This window comes from Leguminivora glycinivorella, chromosome 3 (assembly GCF_023078275.1).
Source record: "Leguminivora glycinivorella isolate SPB_JAAS2020 chromosome 3, LegGlyc_1.1, whole genome shotgun sequence".
In the NCBI taxonomy this organism is placed as follows: domain Eukaryota; kingdom Metazoa; phylum Arthropoda; class Insecta; order Lepidoptera; family Tortricidae; genus Leguminivora; species Leguminivora glycinivorella.
This window is the reverse complement of record NC_062973.1, coordinates 138,833-165,786: the sequence shown is the minus strand read 5'-3', so window position 1 is coordinate 165,786 and position 26,954 is coordinate 138,833. Positions and strand designations below refer to the sequence as shown.

At 39.9% G+C, this 26,954-nt stretch overlaps 2 protein-coding genes and 2 long non-coding RNA genes across 6 annotated transcripts; 1 reads left to right on the top strand and 3 right to left on the bottom strand.

Annotated features, from left to right (window-relative positions):
• Positions 1 to 2,448: 2,448 nt before the first annotated feature.
• LOC125242762 lies at positions 2,449 to 6,060 on the top strand. The gene is made up of 2 exons (XM_048151695.1): positions 2,449 to 4,138; positions 4,376 to 6,060. Exons 1-2 carry the CDS (start codon positions 2,776 to 2,778, stop codon positions 6,058 to 6,060), a joined length of 3,048 nt encoding a protein of 1,015 aa, XP_048007652.1. The 5' UTR covers positions 2,449 to 2,775.
• A 137-nt stretch (positions 6,061 to 6,197) lies between these two features.
• Positions 6,198 to 7,900, bottom strand: LOC125242720. Of its 2 annotated transcripts, XR_007178910.1 has the most exons (3): positions 6,951 to 7,900; positions 6,798 to 6,865; positions 6,198 to 6,713 (listed from the first exon to the last, which is right to left on the bottom strand). It is a non-coding gene; the product is annotated as an uncharacterized LOC125242720 (long non-coding RNA). The 2 variants fall into 2 exon arrangements; XR_007178909.1 differs by having other exon boundaries at positions 6,198 to 6,865.
• Positions 7,901 to 13,908: 6,008 nt separating this feature from the next.
• LOC125242761 lies at positions 13,909 to 15,274 on the bottom strand. The gene is made up of 2 exons (XM_048151694.1): positions 14,506 to 15,274; positions 13,909 to 13,916 (listed from the first exon to the last, which is right to left on the bottom strand). Exons 1-2 carry the CDS (start codon positions 15,272 to 15,274, stop codon positions 13,909 to 13,911), a joined length of 777 nt encoding a protein of 258 aa, XP_048007651.1.
• Positions 15,275 to 16,918: 1,644 nt separating this feature from the next.
• On the bottom strand, positions 16,919 to 18,788 carry LOC125242719. 2 transcript variants are annotated; one of them, XR_007178908.1, is made up of 3 exons: positions 17,602 to 18,771; positions 17,449 to 17,516; positions 16,919 to 17,364 (listed from the first exon to the last, which is right to left on the bottom strand). It is a non-coding gene; the product is annotated as an uncharacterized LOC125242719 (long non-coding RNA). The 2 variants fall into 2 exon arrangements; XR_007178907.1 differs by having other exon boundaries at positions 17,352 to 17,516; positions 17,602 to 18,788.
• Between the last annotated feature and the right edge of the window lie 8,166 nt (positions 18,789 to 26,954).

Below are 26,954 nucleotides of genomic sequence, written 5' to 3'. Positions count from 1 at the left end.
CGGCGGGAATACTTTATTTAATTTACCTCTCATTCATGGCCGACGTAATGCATATTCAAGCGCCGTCGCCGCCGCGGATCGAGGAAACCTTCGAGAGGTACATCAGCAGCACGTCCGCGCCGCGCCGGCCAATCAGCGCCGAAACGGGCTCATTCATCACAAATCCACTTAAGTGAATCGGAGAGTCTATCGCGTCTCGTCTGCATCCATTGTCTCGGCCACATTAACCCTGCATATTTTATCCGCGGCGGAAGTTGCGGCGGCGGCCGAATACTTGGCGAGCTTTGCAAAATGTATGACGCTGCCGCTGCCGCTGCCGCGAATTCCGACTCTTAAGTTTATTAGTCTCGGAATGCGCGGGTGTGTCGGGTGACACGCGCGTCACAGGAGGTATTCAACCGCCGTAAACTCCTATTTTCGTGCTGAATTTAGGCTTGATTTAGACGGCGTGCGAACTCGCATGTGATTTTAGTTACATTGCGGGCTGTGGAGATTAATATTTTTTTTTTTTTTTTTTATTTAATAAGAAACAAACAGTCGTATATATGTACATTGACATAGATTAAAGCACTTAAATTGCAGACTTACAGTTTCCTTAAAGAGAATATTACTTACAAACCATAACATGCTATAAGTAGATCTAGCTCGATACATTTTCAATATGTGAAGTGCAAACTCGAATGAACTAGAAAAGAAAAAAAAACAAACTAAATAAAAAGAAAACAATCAAAAACAGAAGAGGAAAACCGTATTAAGCAAACCAAAATTACAAATATCTATAACACTGTGATACATTGCAATGATAAGCGTTTAAAACTGCATACATTTTCATGGAATATATCAATGTGACTAAATTTCTTGTCATAAATACATTCAGCACAGCCATCAAATACCGCAATGTAGTAAAACTCGTATACGAGTTCTCGTATCGTCTAAATGGGCCCTAAGTCTTTATGTCGATGTTTTACTTACTTGAAAACACGAACAGTGAACAAACTGCAAATATTCATATATTGTGTCAGTATTTAAGTAAGTAAGTAAGTAAGTAAATATTCTTTATTGCACCACAAGGATAACAGATTACAAATAACAGACATTAAACATAGGTAGCAACAGGCGGTCTTATCGCTGTAAGCGATCTCTACCAGACAACCTTAGGGTAGCAGGAAATAAAGAATAGACATTTTGAAAATGGTAGTGCAAGAAATAATTAAAGGAATAGGAAAATTACACATACACTAAGTTAAATAATTATATACACCAATATTAAAAATAAAATATAAAAATAAATAAATAAAAATAAAATATCATGTACACAAACATACACATATAAGTATTAATACATACACAAATGCATACACACATACATACATACATAACATAACATACACAGCAGCAAATTAAGGCAGAGATAGGTAATGATTTTTTAGTAGAGTTTTGAAGCTTTCAAGTGATTTAGCACACCTAATCTCTAACGGCAGGCCGTTCCACAGCCGAACCGCTCGAAACGTGAAGGAGTCATTGTAAAACTTTGTAGAGGAAGGAGGAGGAGCAAGTTGATATTTCCGTGAAGGTCTGACGGAGGACAGATAATTAAAACGCTCTTTAAGATAGGAAGGAGTAGAGGGGTTGAAAAGAATATTATAGAGAAGAGCTAAAATATGAGAATTACGGCGGAGACGAATAGGGAGCCACTTGAGCTGGGCGCGAAAGTTGGAAATGTGGTCAAATTTGCGCAGTCCAAATATGAATCTAATACAAAGGTTTTGAAGGCGTTCGAGTTTATTAAGCTGGTCCTCGTTAAGATCTGGATAACAAGTGTCTGCATAGTCTAAAATTGGCATAAGAAGCGATTGTGATAGCGCAATTTTGGTCGCGATAGGCAAGAAGTTTCGTAATCGGCGAAGTGAACCCATTGACGCAAACACCTTCCTGCTTACCTCGTTAATCTGAGGAACCCAAGATAAATGACAGTCTATTAAAACCCCAAGATTCTTTACCTGTTTAGAAAAAGGAATCACGACATCATCAAACGTTATGGCAGGCAGCGCAGAGAAATCTATCCTAGGAATTAGTTTGGAGCTACCTACAATAATCGTTTGGGTTTTTGCAGGGTTGACTACAAGTCCGTAACGCCTACTCCAATCAGAAATGCAGTCCAAGTCACGATTTACGGTGTCGATAATCAAAGAGAGATCGCCAACTGTGCCTTGGGAATAAATTTGAAGGTCGTCGGCATAAAGGTGGTAAGAGGAAGAAATATTACTTGTAATAGAATTTATAAAAATAGAAAAAAGAAGAGGAGACAACACGCCACCCTGCGGAACGCCAGCCAACGTGTTGCACCACGAAGAAAGGATAGAATCAACTTTAACACGTTGCCGACGACCTTGCAAATAGCTGCCAAACCAATTGTTGGATGAGTTTTAAGTATGTGTGAGTGCGCCTGTCAATGTATGCATGTATGTGTCATAGTCCAGTCGCAAATAAATCTTCAAACAGTTCACACGTCTTATATCTTCAAAAAACCCCTACATACGAAAATCAACCTTATTACAAACAACATTTGGTCGACATCGAACCGGAGGAGAAACCAGATAAGCAAAGTCCGGCGGCCAGCGAGAACAAAAGAGGACCGCATTCCTGAGCCTACTTATCAGCTGCAGTTGCTAACTAGTACGAAATTAAGACAAATTAAATAAAGTGAAGATAAATAAGTTATGTTATAAGTGCAAATCGTGTTGTTTACGTGAATGGACAAGTAAATACTGCAATATGTGTACTAACGAACAGTTAATTCGTGTTTTGGAAGAAACAGCGAAATTATTAAGGAAAACTGAATCTAATTTGAAGAAATGTCCAAAACAACGTTTAACTAAAGGCTACTTAGAATCGCGTCTACAGTGTATCGAAACTTATTGGAAAACATTTACATCGACGCATACACAGCTGGTACAGAATACTACGATACAAGAGCGCGGCGAGATGCAGTACTTTCTTAAGGAAGAATATTATATCGTGGAGGAGTTATACCTATGTTTACAAGGCGATATCAAGGACGCGCTCGCTGCTGCCGCTCCCACACATGTGCAAGGAACAAGTTCGCTGGATGTCTCGATGTTCGAAGCTGTGCAGCACCACGTCAAGTTACCTGCTATTGTTTTACCGGTGTTTTCTAATAACTATGAAGAGTGGCCGACGTTCCATGATTTGTTTACATCGTTAGTACATAACAACACGAGTCTCAGTAAGGTTCAGAAATTGCACTATTTAAAGTCAAGCATCGCTGGTGAGGCCGCTGCCTTATTGAAGCATGTTACAATTACGGAACAAAATTATGAGTTAGCATGGGAGACTTTAAAACAAAGGTATGGTAATAAAAGGTTAATTGTGAACTCCCTATTAAAGAGATTGTTTAATCAGAAGAAGAGTACCACTCAAACATCTAGTCAAATCAAAAATGTATTGGACACTACGACGCAATGTTTGAATGATTTACAAAATCTACAAGTTAAGGTGAATGAGTGGGATCCGTTCATAATATACCTAGTAGTGAACAGGCTCGACAACGAAACACACAAGGATTGGGAGGAGCACGCCTACAATTTAAATGCTGACCAGTTACCCAAATGGAATGATTTAAAAAAGTACCTCGAGTCGAAGTTTCGCACGTTAGAACTGGTTAACCCTGTCACTGCTACCATACCTAAAGAAACTAAATCAATTAAGGAAAAGTCTTACCACGTGTCAACGTCAACGAAAAGCTGTGTTTTATGTAGGGGTGAACACACCTTATGTCACTGTGAAGATTTTACAAAAATGTCACCTGTGGAGAGAATAGACTATGTGAAGAAAACAAACTTATGTTTCAACTGTCTCCTACCAGGACATTCTGCATCACGATGTCGTCTTTCCTTCACATGTCGTATATGCAAAAAGAGACATCACACCATGATACACCAAGCGCAGAATACGGAGTCAGTCAAAACCCAAGCTCACCACAGTCACCTGACACACGAAGAAGAAGACCCGCAGAATAATGAAGAAGTGGAAGAGGTAGAAATTTCATGTAACTTTACCTGCAATAAATCTAAAGGCCTGCTAGCGACGGCAATGATATCAATAAAGGATGATGAAGGCACACCTCGGACACTGGCGATCAAATATATGAAAGGGGCGCGTTCCTAGCACACATTCTAAGCTCGAGTAGGTGAAAGCGTACTATGCTTGTATGAGTGAAATATGACAGATCGACTGGTCGCGTTTTTGACAGGCGGTAACTGCGAGGTAACCGAGAGGGGGTGGGCGGCGCTTTCAGCGGGGAGCGGAAGTGGCCATACTGTACGATAGTACTCTTTATTATACTGTGATGAAGGTCACGTGACTCCACTTCGCTGCTTAATCGATCCGGGGTCTGAATCAAGCTTTTTAAGCGAACGCGTAGCACAAGCGCTGCGAGTCAAGAGGTCACCTGTCAAAGGAATTGTCACTGGGGTCGGCGACCTCCAAGTGAAGATCAACAGCGTAACACATGTACAAGTATTGTCAAATCAAGATGACAGTTTTCAGCTAGATGTCAAAGCTTATATAATGCCCTCGAAGCTAACATCACAACTACCATCAAGGAAGATTAAGTATGACCCACAAGTCTGGTCACACTTACAAGGGCTCACTCTGGCTGATCCTAAGTTCCATCAGCCAGGGCGAGTAGACATGTTACTTGGTGTAAAAGTGTATGCACAAATACTAGAAGGAAGAGTCAAAAAGGGTCCACCTGGCACTCCATGCGCCCAAGAAACAAGCCTAGGTTGGATAATATTCGGAGATGTAGAAGATACAGCAGACACTTTACAAGAAAACATAGTTGTGATGCATCATCACGTCAACGTGGATGACATGGTAAAGGCATTTTGGGAGATAGATACTACAGATACAAAGAAGAGTCTCACAAGCGAAGAAGAAAAGGATGAAACGATTTACAAGGAGACGCATACAAGAGACGAAGAAGGAAGACACATAGGCTCGTCACTATTCAAAAATGAAGAACTACTATCTCCAAAGAGACAAACAAGAGACATCGCTAGGCTGAGACTGAAACAACATGAAAGAAGATTCAAAAGAGATGCTAATCTAAAAAATGCAAATGTTAAGGCTATAGAAGAATATCCGAAACTAAACTACATTGAAGAAGAAGAAAAAGTTAACAAAGAGGCAGTATACTTACCATTTCACGAGGTAATAAAAGAAGAAAAGGAAACTAGAAAAACGAGAAACGCTTTCAATGCTTCTAAGGGCTCTAATGTTGTATCCTTGAACAACGGGCTCTTAGTTGGCCCACATCTACAGGACGACATGCGAAACCTTGTCATGAAATGGCTGGAACAAATAAGCGAAGCAACCTGCTTACCTACCAGTAAGATGCACGCGTGGATGGACGCTATACTTGTGTTGTCCTGGCTGTATGAAGATCCTGCAAGATGGCAACCATTCAAACGAAATAGAGTTATAGCTATACAAGGAATAACCTCAAACCAATGGTATCACGCGTGCACTACGGAGAACCTTCCTGATATTGTATCCAGAGGGATACCGCTAAGTGAACTGAAGAGCTGCTCCTTCTGTTGTCAAGGGCCGCAGTGGCTGAAACATAAGAATACACAGTTAGAACATCGAACAATAGAAGAGACAGTCCTGGAAATGAGAGAGGTTACAATGCAAGTTAATCTAAATATATATGAAAATATAGAAGCCTTACCTGAGAAGTTTGATGAACATGATACTTTACCTGACTTGCTGAAGTCCATAGTATACACCAGAAGATTCTTGACGTACCTGAAAGAGAAAAACACAAACACAGAAAAGGCAAGAAAAAGAGTGAGCACTAAGAACAAGTTAGGAACTTTAAACCCTTACCTTGACGCAACCGAGATCCTCAGGGTGGGCGGTGGATTGTGCCACTCCGAGTTAGATGAAGAACGAAAGCATCGTATTATTTTAGGCAAATGTCACTTTACTTACTTCATCATGCACTGTAACGGAGGTGTATTTGGTGGGGGGTAAATTAAATGGAATGGAAAGCTCCGGCTAGTTCAAAGTAAATACACCCACGTTAGCACAAAATTTATAATAAAACAAAAGCTAAATGGTGTCTCTATACTTGCTGGAGGAAAGCTAGAGGAGAAACAAATTAAACAATATCACATTTTATATATTTATTATACCAAAATCTTGCCTTACAGATAGGTTTAAGTTAATGTTTCCAAAATACTAAATTTGACACCATATATGAAATAAGAACTACGCTCAGTGGTAAAGCTGGGCCGCTTTAAGAGGGTCCAGGAAAAGGTTTCTTACAACCATTTATTCTACAAAAACTAAATATGAATTTACCTAAAGTTATGCACCAGAATTCTCAAAATAAATGAAATCAGAAATTACTTTACACAGAAATTAAAACCTGAATTACACATCACTACCGGCAGGAAACGGGCAGGAGACACACCTTGTCAGGGATGAGCCGGCTGCTCCCCGGACTCCGGTGCTGACGCCCCCTCGCCACGTGGACAGGGCTGACCCTTCCATACGAAAACAAGGTCCAAAGGCACCTTGCGCCAGTAACGCCAAAGAAAGTTTCCTTGCACATCGAAATTGTAAAGGTTCTTGTTTAATTATCTACTTCTGCAATTCTCTAATTCTTTACTTCTTCCCGACTCCTATGAAACAAATAAATTGGTCACATTAGTCGAGTGCCCTCACACACTGTGATAGACTAAACAAAAAAATGTAAGCGAGCTCACCGGAGACCTGCAGACTGCAGACCGAGGATCTCCAAGGAGCACTCCCACCCTTAGCATGTTTCTGCCAGCTGGAAATAAACCAATTTATGGTTAAGAATCTCTCCACGTTTCACGCCATGGAAATATCAAAAGCTCACAAAGAAATCTACTTACTCAGACTGACAGAACGCACCACACAAAATATGGAACGCCACGGCAGCACGTGGCATGCCGGGCTCCAGGCCCTTATACGGCCGTCCGATCACTATACAAGAGGATCTCGTCACAGAAAGAACGGCGCACTGAATGATCTCGAATTTAAAGGACCCAAAACAAAAGCCGGGTGGCAAACGAATAAACAATAAAATACTCTAATTCATTAAATGAAAATTACTCCAGTTTCTGTATCAGACCTTGAAGTAAACAAAACCTAACAAATATCATTCCAGAACAGCCTTAAAAAACCTATGATAACATTTGTTATCATGTCTCTAAAATATTATATTTTCCAAAAATCAATACTTAAAGTATATCAAAACTATACAAAGTTTTCCTGGAATGACAGCCAAAATACCTACAATTTCGAATAATACTTGTTGTATGGCAACCCTACAACAGATAAACATAAATATGTGCATTTGAAGTGCAACAGATAATGCAATGAACGAGAAGGAAGTGTTTCATTCAAAAATTAAATCTATCCAAAATATTTAATTACGACTATCAAAAAATCTGCTACGTTACAATACCCCCCTTCCCGATTTAAGGTTCAACGTAGGTGAACCGCTCGCTGTCCTCAGCGACTTTCATAAAAAAAAACAAAATCTGAAGGCAAGAAAACTAAACCTACCAAAAAAATATCAGAATCAAAAAAACCTGACGCAAGTTCGAGACTGTAAAATCTCAAAAAAAAATCCCCCAATATCTACAAAATTATACCAAAAGGTATTTAAAAACAAGCAAACTACTGTTTGACCACAAAAAAAAATATTAAAAAAAAATCTCGAACCCGCGTCAACCCTCGGAGGGTGAAAAAAACTATGCGGCCAACTGCGCTGCATATAGAAAAAAACCTCCGCTAATTTCCAAAACAGTAAACCAACCGTTGGCCTTCTCAGTGCAACTTGCAAGCTTGTTGTGCTGAGAAAGCCAAAAAACCAACCGCCAGGACCGATGTTCAGCATTCCAAGAAAAAAACTCAGCTAGACCGGGCGAAACCAAAGTTATAGGCTTCCGACTATAACTTCCAAAACCAAACCAAAATCATTGTTACAGCCCTACAGGTTGACGACACCTACTTGTCTCAACCCTTCAGGTGAACAAACTAAAAAAAAAACCAAACCAAAAAAAACTATGTATGGTTGAATTGGACACACCAATCTGTGCCAACTCTCCCTCAAAATACCAAAAAAACTAAATACGTTGACGACGAGACCCCAAAATCTAATACGTTGACGACGAGACCCCAAAATCTATAAAAAAATCAAAGTTGCACTCAACCCCTCGCAGGTGTGGTTCTCACCTAACCCTGGCAAAAAAATAAATCAAAACCAATACAACCAATTGGCTGTAGCTAAACTCAAAAAAAAAACACAAAACAATTGCATGTCTGTAGTAGGCTAAACAAAACATTACCCTTCTTCCTACGAAGTCGGGTAAAGACGTGGCAACAAACTCCGTGTGTCGTTCCAACGCCGAAAAATGGCCGTTGGACCCGCCAGCACGATAATCACAAAAAGGTACCACCAAATCGGTGTACCGCGGTCGATATGGCCCAAAAAAATGAGAGCCCGAAACAAAAAAACAGCAACTGAAAATGGGTAACTGCTGGCTCTCCACACCAAACCGACCAAACTGCGTAGCCACAAAACGCAAAAATGCACAAAACCGTGCTCGGATGTGGTAAGCACCCGATACCCACCTACTACAGAACACCCAATTTGGCCATGTTAAGGACCGCTCAAACCTAAAAGTGAGCCAGGTTGTGTCGCCCCTAACATACATCACGCATATAAAGTATCCATACATCATATCTTCCGTGTTTACCATACCTCACGCATTCATACCTTCCATGCCTCTCTCATAACAAAAAAATCGTAGTGGAAGCAGTCACATTCTGTCCACCACTTTCCGAACATGAGTCGTGATTGGATATTTTACCATTAATATCCAACACTCTTCACGAACAACCGCGAAACGAAACGTAATTGAGTAGGGGAGGGCTTAACCTCATTAAAAAAAACCTACCAAAAACTTATGTTCACAACCAAAACATGCCATAACAAAAACCGAAATAACCAAAAAAGAAACAATTTAAAATTGCCAACCAAAACTAAAACCGAACGAATATTTTTCTTAAACGAGTTTAAGTTACAAAAATAATTCAAAAAATGTTTTGAAATACCCAGGGTTGAGTGCCAAAAAAAACCTTATTACTGTATTGAATTTAAGTAATTACAATACTAAAAAAACCGAAAAGAATTGTACAATTACCAATAAAATTGTTACAATTTGTTGCACAATCTGAGTCGCAACCAAAATATATGCGCGTTTCCGAACGCACCCTAAAAAAACTTGTCTGTCAAGTGTCAACGTCAACCAAAATAAGTTTGAAAAACTACCGTGCTACGGTGCTAAATGAGCAAAAAAAAATTAAATATCGTAGCACTTCGTTCCGAAAATAGACTAAAATACTTTAAAATATGCAAGGAAACATTTATTGTTGCAACCGAAATGAAATTCAACGAAAATCTAAATAAAAAGGCAACAATTTCTATGTTGATCAACAACACGAAACAAAGTGAAACAAAACTAAAAAAATTCAGGTAAGTACTAAAAAAAATGAGCAAAGGAGGCATACTTTACGCTATGGCTCCTCTCTCATAACAAAATAAACGCTAAATGTTGTTGCAAGTTGTAACAAAATAACTTTAGAAGTTATTTGTCCGCACTTCTATATTATAAGAGGTGATATATTGGTGTGGAATAATAAGCACTTTATAATTAACTCCGTATATTAAAATAACCAGTTAACGTTACAATGGTCGGAGTGAGACTGGCGTCTCGTTCTCACATTGAAAGGATATTGCTTTTGGCTAGTCAGCTCATATCGCGGTGCGCACGTACTTGAATATGAGCTGACATAGCTATACTGTTCCTACATTACTTCCCCCTTAGGGAAGAAAAAAAAATTACATAAAAAATTACATACAATTGAATAGTATCTGATATTTGTTACACCCTGTATGTTTCGTATGTTGTGGCTATTCCGCTATCGGACAGGTGCGCGTTTCGCTGACATAGCGTGACGCGCAGCTGTGCGATATGAGTACAATGTTACACAATGGAGGTTGTATTATATGATTACGTTACACAACTATAATTAGATATTAGAACTAAGTTTATTACAAAAATGTTTGATTTTTTTTTTTTTTACAAACATGTTCATTTATATACTGAATACACTTGATCATTTGATAGCACTGAATTATTTGTTTTATTTATAACACTTCACTTAGTAAATCACAGGTTGTTGTTTCGGTTGGGGTTGGGCTGGTTCCCTGTGCACTACGACTGCTGTTGGCTGAACTCTAGCTACTGCTTTTAGTAACCAACTTCTTATACATTGTCTGCATTTGGACTGTATGAAATACAAGAGAAACAGTGCCAATGTTACTGAGATAATTATGAGGATTATTCCAAAATAATTCAATTTCGTGTCTACTTGTCCAGTAACACTATGGACTTCAGCAATTGCAATACTGTTATGTGAACCATCCTCTTTGCTCTGTGCATAGCCCATTTTAATTATATTCAAAATTTACTTTTATTACACGATAAATATATGACACACGTTGTGTGTTGTTAGTACCAATATTTTACGACAATTGCTTATAGTTGACACAAATACATATTTATAAGACAATATATTAGTAACACATACATTGCAAAATTCATTTAAATTAGTACAAAAATAATTCTGTGATCAAAGTTCATACTTTCACAATACAATCTCTTCAGCATTTTATGCTGTTATACATAACGTAAACACTTACGACATCATGACTAACGCTACCCAGCCAGTACTGTAACCGCTATGCTTTGCTATAAAACAACATCACATCATTGCCTTACTATGATAAATAAGACGGATAATGTCTGTTTTGACCGTTCGTATGTAATATAAGTCCCGTTACTGACGTAAAGTTCAACTTAAAACTTAAAGTATCTGATTTCCTAACTAGGGTGCGGAACATCATGTTGCAGAGTCCGACTTGAAGCTGATTATACCGGTGTAATGAGTTTGAACGTAGTCTTCCCTCTCGAGAGATAAACTACCGATGCTACTTTTCGGAAAACAGGAAAAAACTTCCTGCTCCCGGGGTCCAGGCTCCATCCAGGAGATGCTAAATTCAACACAGTAGCGGACCCGAATGTCACGTTCTCTTATTCATCGACTAAAAACCTTACAGGTTTATTTATAACCCTACCACTTTTAGTGGTCCGCGGTTTCGAGTTAGCTTCGCTTTCGCTCTGCGTTGTAGTGGAGTCGCTTACCTTACGTAGGTTCACGCTATCGTTGACGTCATCATTCCAAACGTGAGCTGGCTTCAACCTATCAATTGAAATGCGAGCTTGCCTATTTTGAAATTGGATGAGAAATACTTTATCGTCTCTTTCTAAAACTTTAAATGGTCCCATATACGGTGGTTGTAAAGATTTCCTCACGGTATCGTCTCGTACGAAAACATATTCACAAGTTTGCAACTCTTTGTGAACAAATAGAGTACGGTTATTGCGAGAACCAATAGTTATCGGTTTGTATTGAGCTATTGTATCGCGAATGTTGTCAACTAAACTACAAGGATCGCTAGGTTCGTTTGACTGTGTGCTGAAAAAGTCTCCGGGCAACCGTAGTGCCCGTCCGAACATCATTTCTGCGGCGCTTACGCCGTTATCGCTACGTCCTGCGGCACGCAGGCCAAGCATCACAGTAGACAATTCGTTTTCCCAAGAGCCGTTGTCCATTCTAGCCATAAGGGCTGCTTTAAGGGTGCGATGGAATCTTTCCACCTTAGCATTGCTCTGGGGATGGAACGGTGTGGTCCTAATTCTATCTATGCCTAACAGTTTCATAAGCTCGCGGAACAAGTTACTTTCAAACTGGCGTCCTTGGTCTGTCGTAAGTCTGGTCGGACAACCGTAACGTGCGATCCAACCGTCGAATATAGTTTTGGCTACAACCTCTGCTGTCATATCCTGTATGGGAAATGCTTCCGGCCAACATGTACGCCTATCTATTATTGTAACTAGGTAACGGTTTCCATGTGGAGATGTCGGAAGGGGTCCGACTAGGTCTACATGGATATGTGTCATACGGTCGGCATCTTCAAACGTTCCTAATTTAGACATCGTGTGACGATTAATTTTTGATTTCTGACAAGCGATGCAACATCTTGCCCAATTAACTACGTCTTTGTTCATGCTAGGCCAAAAGAATTTCTTTGTAACTAGCTTACGAGTAACACGCGTTCCAGGATGACTTAAGTTGTGCACACTTTCGAATGCTGTACGTCTAAACTTTTGTGGTAAATACGGTCTTGCTTCTTCTAAAGAAATTTCACAATAGACAGATTTACTACATGTAGGTATCGCTATTAGTTTTAATTTTATATTGCTATTTCCGTCGTGCTGATCCGATTGCGTCATGTTTTTTAACCATTCATCTTTTGCTTGCTCGTCGGCGAGTTCTGCGTAGTCAAGTGATGTGGGGCAAACAATGGTCTCTATGCGAGAGAGTGTGTCAGCAACAACGTTCTCTTTCCCACTTATGTGCCGGATGTCAGTGCTGAATTCGCTAATGAACAACAGTTGCCTTGTTCGTCTTGGTGTTTCGTTATTATTCTTGCCTATATTTTCGAATGCTCTACATAAGGGTTTATGGTCCGTGTAAATTATCAGCGGCCTACCTTCGAATGATTTACGAAAATGTTTCAGTGACATGTAAATAGCTGATAGTTCGAGATCATATGCAGAATAACTTTTTTGAGCTTTAGTCAATTTTTTTGAAAAGAAACCTAAGGGTTCCCATTTACCGTCAATCAATTGATTCAAAGCTGATCCTACTGACGTAGTTGACGCGTCAGACATTAAGGCTAAGACTGCGTCGGACCGAGGGTGGGACAACGTAACGGCTTTTTTAAGGCCCATTTTACATTGCTCGAACGCCTCTTCGGTCTCGCTCGTCCAAATTATAGGGGTCTTGTCTCGCTTTTTCGCGTTAACTAAATATCGGTCGAGTTTAGCCTGCATGTTCGCTGCTCCAGGGACGTGAGAGCGATAAAAGTTTAGCATTCCTAAAAATCTACGTAATTGTTCTACGTTCTGTGGTTTTGGGTAGTCGACTATGGCTTGCACTTTCTCCTCTAACGGCCTAATGCCCGTGGTAGTTACCTCATGTCCTAGGAACTCCAGCTTCGATTGTCCAAAGCTACACTTGGCTAAATTGATCGTTATGCCGTACTTGTCGAAACGCTCGAAAACCAGTCTAAGATGGTCCCTATGCTGCGCCTCATTATCGCTCGCGATAAGAACATCATCTAAGTAATTGAACAAGAAGTCGAGACCTTCCAGAACTGAACTGTTCATAAAACGCTGAAACGTTTGAGCAGCACACCGAAGCCCGAATGACATTACTGGAAATTCAAATAACCCAAAAGGGGTAATTATGGCGGTTTTTTCAACATCCTGTTTAGCTACTGGAATGCAATGATACGCCCTATTTATGTCTAACTTGGAAAATATCTTTTTACCTGCCAATATGAACGTAAAATCATGTAATCTCGGTATTGGGTATCTATCAGGCTTAGTTTGTGCATTTAAGGCACGATAATCACCGCAAGGGCGAATTTCGCCGTTCTTTTTTGTTACAACCGTTAAAGGACTGGCCCATTGACTTTTGCTAGGCCTACAAATGCCTAATTCCTGCATACGACGAAATTCCTCCTTAACTTTTTTATACCTGTCAGGTGGTAATGGTCTAGCCCGCGCGAATGTTGGTGCACCCGTCGTTTCGATATGGTGTACCACATTGTGTGTGGGTGTTTCCTTGTATGTCGGTGGCTTTGTTATGCTAGGAAACTGCAATAACAAATCATGATACGGGTTACCATTGACAGTATTAATAGTTGGTTGGTTGCTACGTACGGTCGGTGCGGTTATATTAAGAAAAGTCACCAGATCATGCAATTTGCGATCAGTTAAATTTACTACTAACTTGTGATGACTCAAAAAATCGGCTCCCAGTATTGGCTGTTTAACGTCGGCTATAACAAATTCCCATTTGTACGGTCTACGTAACCTTAAATCTAACGTTAAAACTTTAACACCGTATGTTTTGATTTCTGAGCCATTTGCTGCAAACAGTTTTAGATCAGAGCACTCACCCGCACGTTGTTTGTTCTGCACTGGTAATAAGGAAATGTCAGCACCTGTGTCCACTAAAAAATGCAGTCCAGTGTTTAAGTCTGTTACGCATAAACGACGGCTTGGTTTGATAGTACAGATCTCCGTCCTAGTCGCACTCTGTACTATCTCCGCTAGTTTTCCTGTTGGTTGAGTACCCATGCGCAGGGTTGGCGACATTTGGTGGCGGCAGGACCGAATCGGAAATGGTAGTAACAAAGCCAATCTGGTCTCCTCTCGGCTTGGTTCCGGTGGCGTGACGTACTCCTTGGTCTGGACGCTGAACGACCTCCGCGTCCTCTCCTTCCGTAACTGCGACCTCTTGGCCTTGCCCGTTCCAAGTCCATCATTCTGACGCTTAACTTGGCAATCTCAGCGAGTATCACTGCTGTATCTGCGGTTCCTGAGGTGTTCGCTGCGGCTCTGTGCGCCTGACTCTGTGGTACTGCCGCTGCTGCCACGTTAGGGATTCTAGTGGCTTCCGATACGTCATCGGCGATGTTGGCCAGTGTGTCAAGATCGCTCTCCCTGGATGCTACCAAAACTGCGCGCACTGCCGTAGGTAGGTGATTCTGCCACATTATTCTCAGTGTGGCATCGGGGAAGCTGTCCTTAGCCAGGTTGCGCATCTTGGCCAATAGCTGGGATGGTTTTTGATCGCCCAGGTCCATTTCCCCGAGGACCTTCTCTACTTGCCTGTTTTTGGAATCTTCCAACATCTTCAAGAGCTTCGCCTTAAGCTCCTGATATCGGTTGGTGGCGGGCGGGTTAGTTAGAAAATCTGCCAGCCGCAGTATTACATCCTTTGGTAGCTTTGACACCACCATGTCGAATTTGGCGTCGTCCCCTATCCGCTGTGGTGTTAATACTGCTTCCGTCCGGATGAACCAAACTCTGGGCTGGTCCACCCAGAAATCTGGTATCCGGCTCGACACTGAAATGGCTACCACATCGGTCGTTTCTGCTGCTGGTACATTGTCCGCGCCCGGTTGAGTCTCACTGCCCGAAGTTAATTTATTGGGATCCGGACTCATTTTTAATCACTTTAACTGTTTTTATTATTCACTGATCGTCCACTGATTCACGTCGGGAGGTCACCACTTTAGAAGTTATTTGTCCGCACTTCTATATTATAAGAGGTGATATATTGGTGTGGAATAATAAGCACTTTATAATTAACTCCGTATATTAAAATAACCAGTTAACGTTACAATGGTCGGAGTGAGACTGGCGTCTCGTTCTCACATTGAAAGGATATTGCTTTTGGCTAGTCAGCTCATATCGCGGTGCGCACGTACTTGAATATGAGCTGACATAGCTATACTGTTCCTACATAACCAAACTAACCTGTATTGCATACTTCTAAATTAAAATGAAATTGTTACAGATTTCTACTAAATGCTGAATTTGGATACATAAACCACGAAACAAAACCAACAAAAGGATCCAGCCATGCCCACTACTGGACACCGGATCACAGGAAGTGTGTAAAATTGAAAATTTATCCTGTAAACTGTCATCGGAACTAACAGCGCAAACACGCTGGAGAAGAATATCTTCATTTCTAAATTTAAATGACATCATAAAAGAAGCTTGCCGGACACTGCTGCCAGCTATCCCGAAGAATTCTGAAAAACAAAATAGTGGTGTCGCTTTCACCACATCACAACCTATGAAGAACAGTGATTTACTATAAACTTTATTAACTAATTAGCTGTGAAATTAAGTGCTGTGTTCTCTAATAAAATATACTGTGTTGAAAATTCTGGTGTTTGAAAGTGAAAAATTTAAAAGTATACTAACAAATACAGTTGTTTTCCTTAATAAAACTTAATCCGTAATAAACTATCATGTTTACTAGCTTAATCCATCAAAACAATTTCATTGCAGTGTAAAATAGTCAAAAGTAACAAATACTAAAAAAAAAATCATTACTAAAATTGCAGTTCCAATAAGCAGTTGGTCAAAATTATAAAACTAAAAAGTTACCGAACAAAATTCAAACAAATATCAATTTCATAAACTATTTTCTAATTGAAATGTTGACTACACACTATTTTTCCAAAAAGAAATACTAAAATGCTAAAGCATACGAAAAACCAGACTAAATAAGTCCAAAATAGTATCCAATTGAAATTATTCAAAACAAACATGTGCTTTGATATTAGTTAAGTCAGCAAAATTTGTTAACCTCAAAATGTATCACACAAAATGTAACTCTTTTTCTAAAAATTATATGTCAAATGAACATAAAATAAAAACACAAAATGTATGCTAATACCAAAAAATACAATGCAACAAACATTTAACTTCAAAATAGTTACTAAAAGTTTCACAAAAGGTGAGACAAAAAAAATTAAAGTAATTTCTGGTGCATAACAAAATCTAGGCTTATCCTTCAGCAAGTCATTACTAAAAAATCAAAATTCCCAGGGCGCCAGTGTAACGGAGGTGTATTTGGTGGGGGGTAAATTAAATGGAATGGAAAGCTCCGGCTAGTTCAAAGTAAATACACCCACGTTAGCACAAAATTTATAATAAAACAAAAGCTAAATGGTGTCTCTATACTTGCTGGAGGAAAGCTAGAGGAGAAACAAATTAAACAATATCACATTTTATATATTTATTATACCAAAATCTTGCCTTACAGGTAGGTTTAAGTTAATGTTTCCAAAATACTAAATTTGACACCACATATGAAATAAGAACTACGCTCAGTGGTAAAGCTGGGCCGCTTTAAGAGGGTCCAGGAAAAGGTTTCTTACAACCATTTATTCTACAAAAACTAAATATGAATTTACCTAAAGTTATGCACCAGAATTCTCAAAATAAATGAAATCAGAAATTACTTTACACAGAAATTAAAACCTGAATTACACATCACTACCGGCAGGAAACGGGCAGGAGACACACCTTGTCAGGGATGAGCCGGCTGCTCCCCGGACTCCGGTGCTGACGCCCCCTCGCCACGTGGACAGGGCTGACCCTTCCATACGAAAACAAGGTCCAAAGGCACCTTGCGCCAGTAACGCCAAAGAAAGTTTCCTTGCACATCGAAATTGTAAAGGTTCTTGTTTAATTATCTACTTCTGCAATTCTCTAATTCTTTACTTCTTCCCGACTCCTATGAAACAAATAAATTGGTCACATTAGTCGAGTGCCCTCACACACTGTGATAGACTAAACAAAAAAATGTAAGCGAGCTCACCGGAGACCTGCAGACTGCAGACCGAGGATCTCCAAGGAGCACTCCCACCCTTAGCATGTTTCTGCCAGCTGGAAATAAACCAATTTATGGTTAAGAATCTCTCCACGTTTCACGCCATGGAAATATCAAAAGCTCACAAAGAAATCTACTTACTCAGACTGACAGAACGCACCACACAAAATATGGAACGCCACGGCAGCACGTGGCATGCCGGGCTCCAGGCCCTTATACGGCCGTCCGATCACTATACAAGAGGATCTCGTCACAGAAAGAACGGCGCACTGAATGATCTCGAATTTAAAGGACCCAAAACAAAAGCCGGGTGGCAAACGAATAAACAATAAAATACTCTAATTCATTAAATGAAAATTACTCCAGTTTCTGTATCAGACCTTGAAGTAAACAAAACCTAACAAATATCATTCCAGAACAGCCTTAAAAAACCTATGATAACATTTGTTATCATGTCTCTAAAATATTATATTTTCCAAAAATCAATACTTAAAGTATATCAAAACTATACAAAGTTTTCCTGGAATGACAGCCAAAATACCTACAATTTCGAATAATACTTGTTGTATGGCAACCCTACAACAGATAAACATAAATATGTGCATTTGAAGTGCAACAGATAATGCAATGAACGAGAAGGAAGTGTTTCATTCAAAAATTAAATCTATCCAAAATATTTAATTACGACTATCAAAAAATCTGCTACGTTACAATACCCCCCTTCCCGATTTAAGGTTCAACGTAGGTGAACCGCTCGCTGTCCTCAGCGACTTTCATAAAAAAAAACAAAATCTGAAGGCAAGAAAACTAAACCTACCAAAAAAATATCAGAATCAAAAAAACCTGACGCAAGTTCGAGACTGTAAAATCTCAAAAAAAAATCCCCCAATATCTACAAAATTATACCAAAAGGTATTTAAAAACAAGCAAACTACTGTTTGACCACAAAAAAAAATATTAAAAAAAAATCTCGAACCCGCGTCAACCCTCGGAGGGTGAAAAAAACTATGCGGCCAACTGCGCTGCATATAGAAAAAAACCTCCGCTAATTTCCAAAACAGTAAACCAACCGTTGGCCTTCTCAGTGCAACTTGCAATAAAGCTTGTTGTGCTGAGAAAGCCAAAAAACCAACCGCCAGGACCGATGTTCAGCATTCCAAGAAAAAAACTCAGCTAGACCGGGCGAAACCAAAGTTATAGGCTTCCGACTATAACTTCCAAAACCAAACCAAAATCATTGTTACAGCCCTACAGGTTGACGACACCTACTTGTCTCAACCCTTCAGGTGAACAAACTAAAAAAAAAACCAAACCAAAAAAAACTATGTATGGTTGAATTGGACACACCAATCTGTGCCAACTCTCCCTCAAAATACCAAAAAAACCAAATACGTTGACGACGAGACCCCAAAATCTAATACGTTGACGACGAGACCCCAAAATCTATAAAAAAATCAAAGTTGCACTCAACCCCTCGCAGGTGTGGTTCTCACCTAACCCTGGCAAAAAAATAAATCAAAACCAATACAACCAATTGGCTGTAGCTAAACTCAAAAAAAAAACACAAAACAATTGCATGTCTGTAGTAGGCTAAATAAAACATTACCCTTCTTCCTACGAAGTCGGGTAAAGACGTGGCAACAAACTCCGTGTGTCGTTCCAACGCCGAAAAATGGCCGTTGGACCCGCCAGCACGATAATCACAAAAAGGTACCACCAAATCGGTGTACCGCGGTCGATATGGCCCAAAAAAATGAGAGCCCGAAACAAAAAAACAGCAACTGAAAATGGGTAACTGCTGGCTCTCCACACCAAACCGACCAAACTGCGTAGCCACAAAACGCAAAAATGCACAAAACCGTGCTCGGATGTGGTAAGCACCCGATACCCACCTACTACAGAACACCCAATTTGGCCATGTTAAGGACCGCTCAAACCTAAAAGTGAGCCAGGTTGTGTCGCCCCTAACATACATCACGCATATAAAGTATCCATACATCATATCTTCCGTGTTTACCATACCTCACGCATTCATACCTTCCATGCCTCTCTCATACCAAAAAAAATCGTAGTGGAAGCAGTCACATTCTGTCCACCACTTTCCGAACATGAGTCGTGATTGGATATTTTACCATTAATATCCAACACTCTTCACGAACAACCGCGAAACGAAACGTAATTGAGTAGGGGAGGGCTTAACCTCATTAAAAAAACCTACCAAAAACTTATGTTCACAACCAAAACATGCCATAACAAAAACCGAAATAACCAAAAAAGAAACAATTTAAAATTGCCAACCAAAACTAAAACCGAACGAATATTTTTCTTAAACGAGTTTAAGTTACAAAAATAATTCAAAAAATGTTTTGAAATACCCAGGGTTGAGTGCCAAAAAAACCTTATTACTGTATTGAATTTAAGTAATTACAATACTAAAAAAACCGAAAAGAATTGTACAATTACCAATAAAATTGTTACAATTTGTTGCACAATCTGAGTCGCAACCAAAATATATGCGCGTTTCCGAACGCACCCTAAAAAAACTTGTCTGTCAAGTGTCAACGTCAACCAAAATAAGTTTGAAAAACTACCGTGCTACGGTGCTAAATGAGCAAAAAAAATTAAATATCGTAGCACTTCGTTCCGAAAATAGACTAAAATACTTTAAAATATGCAAGGAAACATTTATTGTTGCAACCGAAATGAAATTCAACGAAAATCTAAATAAAAAGGCAACAATTTCTATGTTGATCAACAACACGAAACAAAGTGAAACAAAACTAAAAAAATTCAGGTAAGTACTAAAAAAATGAGCAAAGGAGGCATACTTTACGCTATGGCTCCTCTCTCATAACAAAATAAACGCTAAATGTTGTTGCAAGTTGTAACAAAATAACTTTAGAAGTTATTTGTCCGCACTTCTATATTATAAGAGGTGATATATTGGTGTGGAATAATAAGCACTTTATAATTAACTCCGTATATTAAAATAACCAGTTAACGTTACAATGGTCGGAGTGAGACTGGCGTCTCGTTCTCACATTGAAAGGATATTGCTTTTGGCTAGTCAGCTCATATCGCGGTGCGCACGTACTTGAATATGAGCTGACATAGCTATACTGTTCCTACATTACTTCCCCCTTAGGGAAGAAAAAAAAAAAATTACATAAAAAATTACATACAATTGAATAGTATCTGATATTTGTTACACCCTGTATGTTTCGTATGTTGTGGCTATTCAGCTATCGGACAGGTGCGCGTTTCGCTGACATAGCGTGACGCGCAGCTGTGCGATATGAGTACAATGTTACACAATGGAGGTTGTATTATATGATTACGTTACACAACTATAATTAGATATTAGAACTAAGTTTATTACAAAAATGTTTGATTTTTTTTTTTTTTTACAAACATGTTCATTTATATACTGAATACACTTGATCATTTGATAGCACTGAATTATTTGTTTTATTTATAACACTTCACTTAGTAAATCACAGGTTGTTGTTTCGGTTGGGGTTGGGCTGGTTCCCTGTGCACTACGACTGCTGTTGGCTGAACTCTAGCTACTGCTTTTAGTAACCAACTTCTTATACATTGTCTGCATTTGGACTGTATGAAATACAAGAGAAACAGTGCCAATGTTACTGAGATAATTATGAGGATTATTCCAAAATAATTCAATTTCGTGTCTACTTGTCCAGTAACACTATGGACTTCAGCAATTGCAATACTGTTATGTGAACCATCCTCTTTGCTCTGTGCATAGCCCATTTTAATTATATTCAAAATTTACTTTTATTACACGATAAATATATGACACACGTTGTGTGTTGTTAGTACCAATATTTTACGACAATTGCTTATAGTTGACACAAATACATATTTATAAGACAATATATTAGTAACACATACATTGCAAAATTCATTTAAATTAGTACAAAAATAATTCTGTGATCAAAGTTCATACTTTCACAATACAATCTCTTCAGCATTTTATGCTGTTATACATAACGTAAACACTTACGACATCATGACTAACGCTACCCAGCCAGTACTGTAACCGCTATGCTTTGCTATAAAACAACATCACATCATTGCCTTACTATGATAAATAAGACGGATAATGTCTGTTTTGACCGTTCGTATGTAATATAAGTCCCGTTACTGACGTAAAGTTCAACTTAAAACTTAAAGTATCTGATTTCCTAACTAGGGTGCGGAACATCATGTTGCAGAGTCCGACTTGAAGCTGATTATACCGGTGTAATGAGTTTGAACGTAGTCTTCCCTCTCGAGAGATAAACTACCGATGCTACTTTTCGGAAAACAGGAAAAAACTTCCTGCTCCCGGGGTCCAGGCTCCATCCAGGAGATGCTAAATTCAACACAGTAGCGGACCCGAATGTCACGTTCTCTTATTCATCGACTAAAAACCTTACAGGTTTATTTATAACCCTACCACTTTTAGTGGTCCGCGGTTTCGAGTTAGCTTCGCTTTCGCTCTGCGTTGTAGTGGAGTCGCTTACCTTACGTAGGTTCACGCTATCGTTGACGTCATCATTCCAAACGTGAGCTGGCTTCAACCTATCAATTGAAATGCGAGCTTGCCTATTTTGAAATTGGATGAGAAATACTTTATCGTCTCTTTCTAAAACTTTAAATGGTCCCATATACGGTGGTTGTAAAGATTTCCTCACGGTATCGTCTCGTACGAAAACATATTCACAAGTTTGCAACTCTTTGTGAACAAATAGAGTACGGTTATTGCGAGAACCAATAGTTATCGGTTTGTATTGAGCTATTGTATCGCGAATGTTGTCAACTAAACTACAAGGATCGCTAGGTTCGTTTGACTGTGTGCTGAAAAAGTCTCCGGGCAACCGTAGTGCCCGTCCGAACATCATTTCTGCGGCGCTTACGCCGTTATCGCTACGTCCTGCGGCACGCAGGCCAAGCATCACAGTAGACAATTCGTTTTCCCAAGAGCCGTTGTCCATTCTAGCCATAAGGGCTGCTTTAAGGGTGCGATGGAATCTTTCCACCTTAGCATTGCTCTGGGGATGGAACGGTGTGGTCCTAATTCTATCTATGCCTAACAGTTTCATAAGCTCGCGGAACAAGTTACTTTCAAACTGGCGTCCTTGGTCTGTCGTAAGTCTGGTCGGACACCACTGTACTCAGTTAAAGAGTACACTGAAATGTACAAATATTAATGGACATTGATAAAATTGCTTTTTTTATATTATTATTATTATCTTTGATTTTTGACATTGTTTTTAGCACTTATGACGTTTGACATTATATTCACTAGAAAGCCCTAGTACTATATACAAACATTTGTTTTTTGGACATTACTAATGTAATTTTATTTTTAATTTAATTGCTTTATTATGACATATTATTATTGGTTTACTTTTTAATTTGATGATTATTATTGTTTGTATCAATTATTTTCTTATTATTATGTTGTGACGATCTTTTTGTGAATTGGTGCTATTTTTAAGTTAAAATAACATGTAATTTTCATCAAGAAATAAATATAATCTAATCTAATCTAAACAGTTGCCTTGTTCGTCTTGGTGTTTCGTTATTATTCTTGCCTATATTTTCGAATGCTCTACATAAGGGTTTATGGTCCGTGTAAATTATCAGCGGCCTACCTTCGAATGATTTACGAAAATGTTTCAGTGACATGTAAATAGCTGATAGTTCGAGATCATATGCAGAATAACTTTTTTGAGCTTTAGTCAATTTTTTTGAAAAGAAACCTAAGGGTTCCCATTTACCGTCAATCAATTGATTCAAAGCTGATCCTACTGACGTAGTTGACGCGTCAGACATTAAGGCTAAGACTGCGTCGGACCGAGGGTGGGACAACGTAACGGCTTTTTTAAGGCCCATTTTACATTGCTCGAACGCCTCTTCGGTCTCGCTCGTCCAAATTATAGGGGTCTTGTCTCGCTTTTTCGCGTTAACTAAATATCGGTCGAGTTTAGCCTGCATGTTCGCTGCTCCAGGGACGTGAGAGCGATAAAAGTTTAGCATTCCTAAAAATCTACGTAATTGTTCTACGTTCTGTGGTTTTGGGTAGTCGACTATGGCTTGCACTTTCTCCTCTAACGGCCTAATGCCCGTGGTAGTTACCTCATGTCCTAGGAACTCCAGCTTCGATTGTCCAAAGCTACACTTGGCTAAATTGATCGTTATGCCGTACTTGTCGAAACGCTCGAAAACCAGTCTAAGATGGTCCCTATGCTGCGCCTCATTATCGCTCGCGATAAGAACATCATCTAAGTAATTGAACAAGAAGTCGAGACCTTCCAGAACTGAACTGTTCATAAAACGCTGAAACGTTTGAGCAGCACACCGAAGCCCGAATGACATTACTGGAAATTCAAATAACCCAAAAGGGGTAATTATGGCGGTTTTTTCAACATCCTGTTTAGCTACTGGAATGCAATGATACGCCCTATTTATGTCTAACTTGGAAAATATCTTTTTACCTGCCAATATGAACGTAAAATCATGTAATCTCGGTATTGGGTATCTATCAGGCTTAGTTTGTGCATTTAAGGCACGATAATCACCGCAAGGGCGAATTTCGCCGTTCTTTTTTGTTACAACCGTTAAAGGACTGGCCCATTGACTTTTGCTAGGCCTACAAATGCCTAATTCCTGCATACGACGAAATTCCTCCTTAACTTTTTTATACCTGTCAGGTGGTAATGGTCTAGCCCGCGCGAATGTTGGTGCACCCGTCGTTTCGATATGGTGTACCACATTGTGTGTGGGTGTTTCCTTGTATGTCGGTGGCTTTGTTATGCTAGGAAACTGCAATAACAAATCATGATACGGGTGGTTACCATTGACAGTATTAATAGTTGGTTGGTTGCTACGTACGGTCGGTGCGGTTATATTAAGAAAAGTCACCAGATCATGCAATTTGCGATCAGTTAAATTTACTACTAACTTGTGATGACTCAAAAAATCGGCTCCCAGTATTGGCTGTTTAACGTCGGCTATAACAAATTCCCATTTGTACGGTCTACGTAACCTTAAATCTAACGTTAAAACTTTAACACCGTATGTTTTGATTTCTGAGCCATTTGCTGCAAACAGTTTTAGATCAGAGCACTCACCCGCACGTTGTTTGTTCTGCACTGGTAATAAGGAAATGTCAGCACCTGTGTCCACTAAAAAATGCAGTCCAGTGTTTAAGTCTGTTACGCATAAACGACGGCTTGGTTTGATAGTACAGATCTCCGTCCTAGTCGCACTCTGTACTATCTCCGCTAGTTTTCCTGTTGGTTGAGTACCCATGCGCAGGGTTGGCGACATTTGGTGGCGGCAGGACCGAATCGGAAATGGTAGTAACAAAGCCAATCTGGTCTCCTCTCGGCTTGGTTCCGGTGGCGTGACGTACTCCTTGGTCTGGACGCTGAACGACCTCCGCGTCCTCTCCTTCCGTAACTGCGACCTCTTGGCCTTGCCCGTTCCAAGTCCATCATTCTGACGCTTAACTTGGCAATCTCAGCGAGTATCACTGCTGTATCTGCGGTTCCTGAGGTGTTCGCTGCGGCTCTGTGCGCCTGACTCTGTGGTACTGCCGCTGCTGCCACGTTAGGGATTCTAGTGGCTTCCGATACGTCATCGGCGATGTTGGCCAGTGTGTCAAGATCGCTCTCCCTGGATGCTACCAAAACTGCGCGCACTGCCGTAGGTAGGTGATTCTGCCACATTATTCTCAGTGTGGCATCGGGGAAGCTGTCCTTAGCCAGGTTGCGCATCTTGGCCAATAGCTGGGATGGTTTTTGATCGCCCAGGTCCATTTCCCCGAGGACCTTCTCTACTTGCCTGTTTTTGGAATCTTCCAACATCTTCAAGAGCTTCGCCTTAAGCTCCTGATATCGGTTGGTGGCGGGCGGGTTAGTTAGAAAATCTGCCAGCCGCAGTATTACATCCTTTGGTAGCTTTGACACCACCATGTCGAATTTGGCGTCGTCCCCTATCCGCTGTGGTGTTAATACTGCTTCCGTCCGGATGAACCAAACTCTGGGCTGGTCCACCCAGAAATCTGGTATCCGGCTCGACACTGAAATGGCTACCACATCGGTCGTTTCTGCTGCTGGTACATTGTCCGCGCCCGGTTGAGTCTCACTGCCCGAAGTTAATTTATTGGGATCCGGACTCATTTTTAATCACTTTAACTGTTTTTATTATTCACTGATCGTCCACTGATTCACGTCGGGAGGTCACCACTTTAGAAGTTATTTGTCCGCACTTCTATATTATAAGAGGTGATATATTGGTGTGGAATAATAAGCACTTTATAATTAACTCCGTATATTAAAATAACCAGTTAACGTTACAATGGTCGGAGTGAGACTGGCGTCTCGTTCTCACATTGAAAGGATATTGCTTTTGGCTAGTCAGCTCATATCGCGGTGCGCACGTACTTGAATATGAGCTGACATAGCTATACTGTTCCTACATAACCAAACTAACCTGTATTGCATACTTCTAAATTAAAATGAAATTGTTACAGATTTCTACTAAATGCTGAATTTGGATACATAAACCACGAAACAAAACCAACAAAAGGATCCAGCCATGCCCACTACTGGACACCGGATCACAGGAAGTGTGTAAAATTGAAAATTTATCCTGTAAACTGTCATCGGAACTAACAGCGCAAACACGCTGGAGAAGAATATCTTCATTTCTAAATTTAAATGACATCATAAAAGAAGCTTGCCGGACACTGCTGCCAGCTATCCCGAAGAATTCTGAAAAACAAAATAGTGGTGTCGCTTTCACCACATCACAACCTATGAAGAACAGTGATTTACTATAAACTTTATTAACTAATAAGCTGTGAAATTAAGTGCTGTGTTCTCTAATAAAATATACTGTAGCCGCCGTGCAGGATCAGGAGCCGACGACTTATAAAAACTTCAATATAAGTAGACTATATTATATTTCAAATAGGTGCTGGTTTACAAGGGTGATTTGACTAAACGGTTAAGTATGGAAGTGGTGTTTAAGGTAGCGAAGATGATGAAAGAGTGATTTGCAAGATTTAAGCTGTTAAAAGCGTTGGTTAAGTTTTAGGTGCCTCATTGGCCGCGATACATCGTATGTGGTGCGCTCCTATTGGCTCTTTATAAATCTTACGGAATTAGCCGAACGATAAGTATACAAATAAAAGGTTGCGTTCGCAACATACTCCCGGGCTTTGAGTGAGAGACTCAAGATAAACAAGGAAAAAATGGAAATTAAAGTTGAAAATTAACAAGCAAGGAAGTAAAACGACAAGCGACGTAATAGAGTAGAATACGGATGTCTTCTTTCTTCGGACGGATGTCGGCGACTCTGGTGACGATGTCCACGCCCAGGTGCAGCTTCGTGACGCGTCCCAGCAGTCACAGGAGAGGCGAAAGTGGGCGGTGTGCCATTGCGTCTTCTGCTGGAGGAGAGTAACATACTCATTA

Excerpts from the sequence above, each read along its gene's own strand:
- LOC125242761 (XM_048151694.1), bottom strand. The coding sequence starts at position 15,274 with ATGAGTCCGGATCCCAATAAATTAACTTCGGGCAGTGAGACTCAACCG.
- LOC125242762 (XM_048151695.1), top strand. The coding sequence starts at position 2,776 with ATGTGTACTAACGAACAGTTAATTCGTGTTTTGGAAGAAACAGCGAAA. Across the intron at positions 4,139-4,375 it reads ATCAATAAAGGATGATGAAG|GTCACGTGACTCCACTTCGC; the intron begins GCACACCTCGGA and ends ACTGTGATGAAG.